This window comes from Lithobates pipiens, unplaced genomic scaffold (assembly GCF_037356315.1).
Source record: "Lithobates pipiens isolate NorthernLeopardFrog02 unplaced genomic scaffold, aLitPip1_a1.2 Scaffold_22, whole genome shotgun sequence".
Classification (NCBI taxonomy): domain Eukaryota; kingdom Metazoa; phylum Chordata; class Amphibia; order Anura; family Ranidae; genus Lithobates; species Lithobates pipiens.
This window is the reverse complement of record NW_027507784.1, coordinates 152,877,641-152,888,580: the sequence shown is the minus strand read 5'-3', so window position 1 is coordinate 152,888,580 and position 10,940 is coordinate 152,877,641. Positions and strand designations below refer to the sequence as shown.

Here is a 10,940-nt window from a genome sequence, read left to right as displayed (position 1 = left end):
ATCACTATTAAAAAGATGAATAATAAAAATGCCATAAACCTATCCCCTATTTTGTAGTTGCTATAACTTTTGCGCAAACCAATCGATATACACTTATTGCGATTTTTATACCAAAAATAAGTAGAAGAATGCATCCATACATCGGCCTAAACTGAGAAAGAAATTAGTTTTTTTATATATTTTTTGGGGATATTTATTATAGCACAAAAAATAAAAACTGCAGAGGTGATTAAATACCACCAAAAGAAATCTACTTCGCAGGACCGCACAATTGTCAGTTTAAGTGATGTAGGGCCGTATCGCAAAAAGTGCTCTGGTCAGGAAGGGGGTCAATTCTTCTAGGGCTGAAGTGGTTAAAAAGTAAAAAAAAAATTGGGGAAGTTACAATTGCATAATTATAATCAATGGCTGAAACTTGCATTGGGCTACATAACTCTAATTTTCACTCTCAAAAACACGTTTTAGCCCAGGTCTAATTTTGGTATTTACTATAACTCAAAATTTTTTTAAAAAGGCATGGGAGTTAAAATGAGAGTAGTTTGCATGTCTGAACATGCTTAGTTGTGCTGGCACATCGCTGTAAGAAAGGGGGAATTTATCTCTTCTCAGACTTTTAAAGATATTTCAGTGTTTATATCACTTTTTAAAGCATTTTAAGAGCAGATTATCTTTAAACAATATACATATTTAAGTACCATTTATACCAGGGATATGGAATTAGCGGACCTCCAGCTGTTGCAGAACTACAAATCCCATGAGGCATAGCGAGACTCTGACAGCCACAAGCATGACACCCAGAGACAGAGGCATGATGGGACTTGTAGTTTTGCAACAGCTGGAGGTCCGCTAATTGCATATCCCTGATTTATACGATCATATCACGTCCATTACTCCAGGTTCTAGCAGAGTAAGGGTTTGGGTGCCACCTGTTGTCTGGGAGCTATAATAAATTCGACTTTGGGAGTATTTTTTCACCAGCACTGTAGTGAATTTAGTTTGGGTGCTAATTAGCGCAATAGCACTAATTTTTAGAGTATTTAGCAGCGCTATTGCATATTAGTGCTATAGTAAATTACCCCCAGTGTGTTCATTTTTCGTGGTCGCAATGCTTGGCTTTGTGCCTACAATAACAACTATAACTTCGGTCACATTCAGTGGGCAGTAAGTCCACTGAACATGACCCATTCAAGTGAACAGGCTAGTGCCGCAAACGCTTCACAACTATGTTCAATGCACCTGTGTTTTTTTTCTTCCGCGGGACACTTAGGCAGCTGATTCTGTCACTGCCTGTTGTCCCTCTCATTCCCTTTCACACTTTTAGCAAAGTGTTGAAGAGTAGTTTCAGAGTGCATCCCTTGGTTTTTTGTTACACTACCTTCCTTCCCTTCAGAAATCAAAAATTCTGCTTGCCCCATGAACCCAAAACATGTACCTTGCATCTGCGGCTGAGGGTCCCAGGTCCTCTCGCTGCTACTATTCATAATTTTTTTCTACAATTTGTCACTCAGGAAGCTTTTTATTATGTGCCTGCCTGGTCTCTCTCTGTCAGGGCTGGGATAAGCCCTTCTTTCTCTGAGCTGGCCGCTCAGCTGGTGGCTAATTGCCAGCTCCTATCTGTCCACGAGTACTCAGCTGTTGATGATATCCTGCTCATCTGCCATACTTACTTAAGCTGTCCAGCCCAGAGGATCTCTGCCTTCGCCTTAGTCAACATTACAGAGATTCTCACCTGCATTCCTGTTAAAAGACTTGCTTGGCTGACATACCTTCTGGCTCCAGATCCTGCTTGCTGTTTTACTATGCTCATCTCCGGCTCCCTGGCGTTTGGCTTGTCTGACTATCCATTCCGGTTCCTGAGCTCTGGCTATGCTTTGACTATGTATGTTCTATTTACTTTTATTACTTTTATTATTAAACAAGTGTGATTTAACTGTAATTCTGTCTTGGTCTCATTTCATGGTTTCTGAAACTCTCCTGCTGCCTTTCAGACCTGTAGCACTTAGCCGAGGAGGTAAGTCTCTGTAGGGGTCTGGTGAGTACATTTCAGGTAGAGAGGACACAGTTATGCTGGAGGCTGTTTTGTCCAGAGGTGTTGGGGGAACTTTTTGTTGGAATACAATCCCGACTCCTGCACTCCGTGCCTTATGCAGTTCTAAACTCTGCACACTGTACAGTATGCAATCCTGATCCTGCACTTTGTGCATTATTAATTCTTGACCAAGAGCAGAGTAGGCTCAAGTTTACTATAACCATACACCATTATGCTTCTCTAACTGATACCATAACTTGACCACCATTCGCAATGGTGTCACTACACATGCGTATAATTACTCAACTCTAGGTGATCAAGGGTGTCCCAGGTCTTTTGCAATCCTGGCAAAGCTGCTGACAGCAACCTACTCAAATCTAGTTATGCCCTCAGCACTCCACCCATGAGCAATATTTGCTTCCTCTGCAGTCCCAAAATACTTCACTCTCCGAAAACTCTCTCAAAAATGTTAAATAGACATTATGACCAATTTGATTTTATTTAAGACCAAAGTGCAGAATGATGTGTTTTATTTAATAGAATTCCTGAACTCGTCTGAAGGAGCCAACTCTGGAGTTCATTGCACCCCAGTCGGAGTATCTCCTGTACTCTCCAGGTCTCAGGTAATACTGGCGCCCTCTGTAGTTGGGTTCATCATAGAAAATCCAGTGGCCTTCTAGTACATTGCAGGAATAAATATCATGATATCTAAACTCTTCGTGTACATGGGGACAGTCTTCAGTAAATTCCAACATTGCTCCATTGAAGTCTTCCTTCTCATAGATCCTGATTCTGAATGTGCCACGGTGCTGAAGAGAAAAAGAATATGTTTTTAAATTAGCGATGGTCTACTGTCTTGACTGAAGACATATGCCACATCAAGAGGCATTAAAAAAGAGGATAGCAAAAATGAAAAAGAAAAAAACAGGAACAAGAAAGGCAGTGTAAAAAAAAGGAACAAAACTATTTATTTACTAGAGCCCATTCTAAAGAATATATTTCCTAAACTGGCCTAGGTAAGTAAAACACATACTAATACTATATGCAGGGGACCTAAAAAGTTGCACAGTTAGTACTAAAGGGCCATGGGTTGGCCAACATGGGTTTAGATGATGCTCATTGTTAATGTGTTATGAGAATACAGATTATCAATAGCAAACTATCGCTATGAACATTTCTGTCTACAACAATATTTTTGACTTTCCAGACATATATTTCTATCCCAACTTATAGACTTAGCATGCTGGTGTTAGCATAGAATGAATCAGTGGATATTGGGATTAGGAAACTTTTCAAATTTCTGGTTTACAGGATATTAAATAGCTGTTTGTCTAAACAAAATTACATTTTATTAGAGCCTATTTCACTTTTGAAATTAAGATGTGCACTGTACTGTTTTCTAACTTTTTTAATATAGAAGCATACTACTTAACATTGGCTTGACAAAAATGAGAATGATCTGCTCAAATAATGAAAAAAAAAAGTGGGAGATTCAAGGGAAAGGTTAATGTTCTCCATTTTTCCTATAAAAGTTGAGAGGTACTGTGTCTAAAAGAAGTACAAAAACACAGATTTTGACATTTTATTTGTAAAAGTGTCATCCATCTCTGGAATCTACTTCCATATCCTAATTTTTGTAATTAATCTGCCACATATACCCAGCAGTTAAAGTGGTTCTAAATTCTAAACATTTTTTACCTTCATTCCTTGCATTAAGGTAAACAATGTTTAGTCATCAGTATTGGCCCCCCACTCCCCCTTATACTTACCTATGCTCTCATTCATTCCAGCACTGTGCACATTTGCAGCTCTTCTCTCCCCTCACTTCTGGATCTCACATACTTTGCTGAGCCAGCCATTGGTTCCCACTGCTGTCATAAAAAGCCAGTGCCAAGGGGGCAGGGACAAGTCAGGAGTGGGCCTGCAGGAGTACCTCAATGGGAAGCAGCTTCGTTATTGGGGGCACTAGCCAGGAGGAGCCAGAAGCACCAGTGGTGGACCCTAGAAGAGGAGGTTTGGGGCCGCTCTGTGCAATTCCTTTACAACCACCTTACTCAACCAACATCTGTTGATTGCCACAAACATTTACACTCACAATTGCTGTTCTATTACAGAGATGAAGGTGCTCTATGTTTACCACCAGTTGCATACAATGCAGCATTTATAAACTTTATAAATACGTTTTAACCTCCTTCCTAACTAACAACATGTGCTAATCAGATATTTAACTAGGAAATGTCCTCACTGGGCAAGCACTTTTTTGATACAGTTCCCTTTTTAATTAAAGTTTTATTTTAGACAGAACAAGTTTTATCATTTCTTTTGTTCCATCCCTGTATTATCACAAAATATTCTGTCCTTCTGCAAATACCTAGTTTTAATTGGAGCAAAAGGCACAATTCCAAATTTCAGTTGGAACTCTATGTGGTGTACTCCAGATCCTTTTTCCATATAACGATCCAGAGGGACACTAGGCTGGCCCTATTACACTGTCCAATTCCCTGCTTATATGCATCCCATATCATCATTAGCCCCATATCTCTGTATCTCAGCTAAACGGGCCATAACCCATGCATGGAAGACCCAAAGCGTAGCCTTCCAAGGGGTGAAGATGCACCTGACTGCAATGATGGTTCATGAACAAATGTCAAGTATTGTGAAGGATTTACATCACAAGTTTCTCAAGATCTGGGAACCATGGATCTCTTCCCTACAGTTCCCTACACTCCAACCAGCCTGCCAAGGCCTTGTTTGACCGCTCTCCTCGGATCTCTCCCCCTCCCTACCCCTTCCCTCTTGTCTGTGCTCTATTCTTCTTTCTCTTACTTATTCTTATTCTTTCTAATCTCACGCAGTTACCACCCAGGGCCACTGGTTGCAGGAGATTTTGGGGACATGGCATGTTTACATTTTCAGTGTTTTATTAACATCTCCATGTTTCAGATTCCCTGTGTCTTAATTGACATGTCTATACTCTTTATTGCTCTTTATAATATTTAACCATGATTTAGCCAGTGTGAGTGATTCCTATGCTTATTTTAATTTATTTTTTTTTCAAAACAATAAACATATTGAAACAGAAATCTATGTGGTGCTTGTCAACTTTTACTCATATATTTTAATATTCTTACAAATAATAAAGACATTGGTATGACAGAAATGAATTATAATGGAAATCTTTTGCCTGAGCACATCTCTGATAAAAGATATTTTATATTTTTATATTGTCATACTATTTATATATATATATATATATATATATATATATATACATATATATATATATATATTGTACACTATATTACCAAAAGCATTGGGATGCCTGCCTTTAAACGCACATGAACTTTAATGGCATCCCAGTCTTAGTCCATAGGGTTCAATATTGAGTTAGCCTACCATTTGCAGATATAAAAGATTCAACTCTTCTGTGAAGGCTGTCCACAAGTTTTAAGAGTTTGTTTTGGGGAATGTTTGACCACTCTTCCAGAAGCGATTTGTGAGGTCAGGCACTGATGTGGATGAGAAGGCCTGGCTCGCAGTCTCCACTCTCATTCAACCCAAAGGTGTTCTATCTGGTTGATGTCAGGACTCTGTACAGGCCATTAAAGTTCCTCCACCCCAAACTCACTTATCCATGTCTTTATGGATCTATTGTGTGCACTGAGGTGCTGTCATGTTAGAACAGGAAGGGAGCATCCCCAAACTGTTACCACAAAGTTGGGAGCATGAAATTGTCCAAAATGTCTTGGTATGCTGACACCTTAAAGGGGTTGTAAAGTCAGAAGGTTAATGCATTCTATGCATTCAGATAAAAAGCCTTTTGTGTGCAGCAGCCCCCCAACACTTACCCGAGGTCCCTCTCTGTCCAGCGATGTCAACGAGTGTCTCAGCTGTCCAGATTCTCCTTCCTGATTGGCTGAGACACAGCAGTGGCACCATTGGCTCCCACTGCTGTCAATCTAAGTCAGATAGCCAATCAGGGAAGAGAGAGGATGGGGCCGGGTCAGGGCTCCATGTCTAAATGGACACAGGGAGCTGTGACTTAGCTCGGGTTTTCCCATAGCAAGTTGCTTGGCATGGGGGCACTGAACAGGAGGGAGGGGCCAGGATCACCGAAGAGGGACATGAAAAGAGGAGGATCTGGGCTGCTCTGTGCTAATCCTCTGCAACAGAGCAGGTAAGTATAAAATGTTTGTTAATTTTATGGGGGAAAAAACTAGACTTTACAATCACTTGAAGAATTTCCTTCACTGGAACTAAGGAGCCAAGTCCAACCCATGAAAAACAACTGCACACCATAACCCCCCCCCCCCCTTCTCCACCAAATGGTTCGGCACTAGGTGGCTGGGAACAGATGCAGCAGAGATCTTTGGAGTGGTGTCATTAGTTCATTATTTTGCCCTTTTCTCTCTTACAGCATAAGGTAAACTGGGCTCTTTATAAAAATTGTGTCTGCTCTACCACATTCTAAGCAGTTGCCTGTTGCTTGTCATTTAGTGTTGTGTACTTATAATTTTATAAAACTTTAGGGATATTGTATAATTCACCCCAGTGTAATTTAGTAAGCCGAATAATTAAATTTACTAACATTTGTCATAATTCAATTTACTAACACAAGCTTTAAAATTATTGTAAATGTTTGTGTAACTAAATATTGCTACACCTCATATATAAATATGAAAAAAATGGGGTTGATTTACTAAAACTGGAGAGTGCAAAATTTGGTGCAGCTGTGCATGGTACCCAGTCAGCTTCAAACTCCGGCTTGTTCAATTAAGCCTTGGCAAAAAAAAAAAAAACTGGAAGCTGATTTTTTATGTGTAGAGATGCACCAAATTTTGTGTTCCCCAGTTTTAGTAAATCAACCTTAATGAATATCGTTTTTGTTATCTTTCATAACCAATCCAATGTTTGCTTTCATCTTCTAACCTGAATTAAATAAAAATATAGTTTAAATAAAGCCTATGGATGTGGGGGACATGCTGTTCCTTTTGTAATGTTCATACATGATCTTTTTTTTTGCCAATGCAAATAAAGAAAAATATACACATACTTGGAAGTGAAATGATAGAATTGGTTAGATAAAGGATGTACATGCTGGTGTAAAATAAAAAAAAACTATAATCGGCAATGACACATGGAGTATAGTTTAATACAAAACATACCTGTGGAATTATGCGGCAAGATCTAATGGAGTCATTGTGACTTGTCCAGTGAGAGAAGTCAGGATACTCTCCCCTTTTCAGGAAATATTGGTTTCCCCTGTAGTTGGGGTGTTCATACAGCATCCAGTTTCCATTTTCCACGCGGATAGAGTTGCAGCGGCTAAAAAAAGAATTTAGCTCAGAACAGTCAGAGCTGCACTCATAAGAGCGACCCTGGAAGTTCCTGTCTTCAAAGAAAATTATCTGGAATAGAGGCAAAATATTCAACCTAGGAATGTGTATAACCCTTTAGTGCCACATAACAGATATACATCAAGTACAGATAGATTTGGTATAAAAATATAATTATTTGTCCTTGTGGGTATCATAATACCTTATAACCAGGAATCCTGACACCAAAATTAAAGCCAGCCAAATGATTTAAAGAGTAACTCCACTTTTGTTGAGAAAAAAGCATTCCCCCTGCGTGATCTATGTTCATTACAAGGAATTTAACAAACTTTGTTGCAGATTCCTACCTTTTTTTATTCTGAAGAAATTCATATGTTTGTCTGTATCCATGTGGAAAGTGAATCTAATGAGAGTGGTTTCATAATTATGAATCAGCTGCAGCACCTGCAGGGCTCTAACGAAGAAAGCTGCTGGACCTGTATCCCTTTAGATGTGATTTCCTATTGGGAGTATCTCACCAAAAATGATATTTTTGTTGCAGGATTACCTGAAATCTGACTTGTATCTTACTGCAGACTTCTAGGGAAATCAATGAGCCAATCACACAAGCAGGAAATAATAGGATATTATGTGTACAGAACACCTCCAGGGAGCTGCAGATTGCTAATATTTCCCCCACAAAAATGGAATTACCTTGTAATTTTTTTAGAGCCAAAATTAGCTGTAGGATTTAAACTTTTATTAATGTAACTTTTGAACTTGCTAGTAATGATACTACATGCTGTAGTACTTCTCCCTAGATGTGTAATGTTCCATTTGCTTAGGAGAACCTCCAATATTCTTTTAAAGTTAGGCGTAACAAAGTTATAAATGCATTGCACCTATGTCCATGGTATCTATTAAAAATATGATAACCGCTCTCTTTGTGCTCTGAACCCATGACCTAGAAGCTCCCAGTGTTCTTGCACTTTACTTTAGATTAACTGTAGTCAGGCCCCGTAGGTCCACACTGCAAACTAGGGTTCAGTAGGCATGTAGGTGTACAGAATAGAACTGGAGCTTTTTGAACCCAAATATCTTGAAAGGGAATCCACAGTAGTGAGTGTTATTAACCGATTGCCGACCAGCCACCATAATTTCGGCACGATCCCAAGAACCGTCATAGCTATACGTCTGCTCGTGGGATCGGGATAGCAGACGTATGCCACCAGAGGTGCGCATGCCCGTTGCATATCAGGGGTGCGATGCTCGTGGCTGACGTTCACGATGACCATCAGCCACGAGCGAGTACGAGAGACAGAACAGGGAAGAGTGTGTGTAAACACACACTTCCCTGTTCTGTTTTGAGAGGAGTGACATATTGTGTGTGCCTATTAGCTAGCAACCATGATCTGTCACTTCCTCTAGTCAGTCCCCTCCCCCTTCAGTTAGAAACACACACTAGGGAACCCAGTTAACCCCTTGATCACTCCTAGTGTTAACCCCTTCCATGCCAGTGACATTTTTACAGTATTCAGTGCATTTTTATAGCACTGATCGTTATATAAATGCCAATGGTTCCAAAAATGTGTCAAAAATGTCCGATGTTTCCGCCATAATGTCACAGTCCCAATAAAAATCGCAGCCATTACTAGTAAAAAAAATTCTAAAATAAAAATGCTATAAATCTATCCCCTATTTTGTAGAAGCTATAACTTTTGCGCAAACCAATCAATATACGCTTATTGTGATTTTTTTCCCAAAAATATGTAGAAGAATACACATCGGCCTAAACTGAGAAAAAATTTGCTTTTTTTTTTTTTTTTAAAGTGGGCATTTATTATAGCAAAAAGTACAAAATACTGTGTTTTTTTTTTTTTGTCACTCTTTTTTTGTTTATAGCGCAAAAATAAAAACCACTTAAGATCACACACATATGGAAACAGTTGGAGAGTTTTGCCTCTGAGATTTCAAATAGTAATATAAACCTAACCTCACACAACTGTCTCTTATTTGCTCCTGTCATTAGTCTCTCCACACATAATATGAGATTAATACATACAATCTATGTTGCAATTCATTGGTTGATAGCATTTCATTGGAAATCCCAATCAATTCCTCTAGAACATTTAAAACCAGAATCAATAACATTAATCTTATGGAAAAGATATTCCATATCACACAGAATACCATCCATTTATATAATAAAAAATGGGACCCTTGGATTAAACATTCCATATCTTTTTTTAACCCTGTTTGAAAATTATTAGCCCCAAGAGGCCATCTTATCTCATATACTGTACTATTATTGGAATTTCGTTTTTATCCGAAAAATGTATTTAGTTACTCCCAAAATTAGCTTTTATTTATTTTGGTTCGTTAAAAAATACATTCATCTGAAAATCCGAAATAATTAAGGTCGAATCTGTCATTGAAGGCTTATGGTGTCTGTCGAATGTTCTAAGAAGATTCGATGGAGCAGCACATTTCTGGTCGAATGTTCCACCTACAAGCTATAGTAGTAGAATTCTAATGTTGTATGACACTAGTAATAATTATATTTATTAATTATTCTTACTAGTCAATCAACATTAGAATTCTTCTATAGCCTATGGGCGGAGCATTTGACCATACATGTCCACTCGCAGCGACTGCTTCTTTGAATCTTCATGTCAAATCTTTTCTCTCTATGTCGAATAATCTTGGACTAATAGAGTTAGGTCAGGCACTTTCATCCTTTTTTGCTATTGTCTCTATAATGTCAAATCTTTTCTCGCTACGTCGAATCTTTTCTCTCTATGTAGAATAATCTTGGACTAATAGCTAAGGTTAGGCACATTCAACCACAGGTTCGATGGACACAGATCGCTATTGTCAGCGTCATGTCGAATCTCCTATCTATATCGAACTGTTGTCACAACGAAAACAAAAATAAAGCATTTGTTTGTGTCTGATCTTTTGGTTTTCGGATTCGGCACGTTCGTTATCATTTGTAAAACGATAACCAAAATATCCGAAAATTCTGAATAAAACGCATTTGGACGAAAACGAATGCACATGTCTAGTGAATACCACATAGAAGTCTTGGCTTTATTTTATAGGACAAAGGTATAGTTTTAAAGGCAGATATTTATGTTTCCTTTATGATGCAAATCACCTAAAATTTATGAGCCTATACATGACAGGTAATCTATTTTACCTGAATGAGCATTCTGAGGTTAAAGAGAAGACAGGTGTATAGTGTGAGATAAATTAATGAATAATTTAAAAATCTACTGGCAAAAAAGATTTGTATATTACATCAATTATTTTGATATGTTTCATTCATGAAAATTATTTCCATTACAGTAACTATAAGGTCTAGAATGTGGAAACTTCTACCAACATCTACTAAATATAACAAAAAGGTACAGTGTATAAGTGTTAAAAGGTTAAAAAGTTATTGATTCTAGTCTCTATAGCTTACCTTTCCCATGGTGCTCTATAGGGGAGATACCAGACCAAAGTCTAACAAACAGAAACTGGATCTTCCTTTATATAGTGATTTTTTTAATTTGTGTGGAACCTACAGAATTTGCATAAGAATAGATGCTGTA

At 38.3% G+C, this 10,940-nt stretch overlaps 1 protein-coding gene across 1 annotated transcript; it reads right to left on the bottom strand.

The window, feature by feature from the left end:
- Positions 1-2,509: 2,509 nt before the first annotated feature.
- Positions 2,510-10,940, bottom strand: LOC143924270 (gamma-crystallin-1-like). Its single transcript, XM_077448475.1, has 3 exons — positions 10,811-10,940; positions 7,195-7,437; positions 2,510-2,838 (listed from the first exon to the last, which is right to left on the bottom strand). Exons 1-3 carry the CDS (start codon positions 10,817-10,819, stop codon positions 2,563-2,565), a joined length of 528 nt encoding a protein of 175 aa, XP_077304601.1. The 5' UTR covers positions 10,820-10,940; the 3' UTR covers positions 2,510-2,562.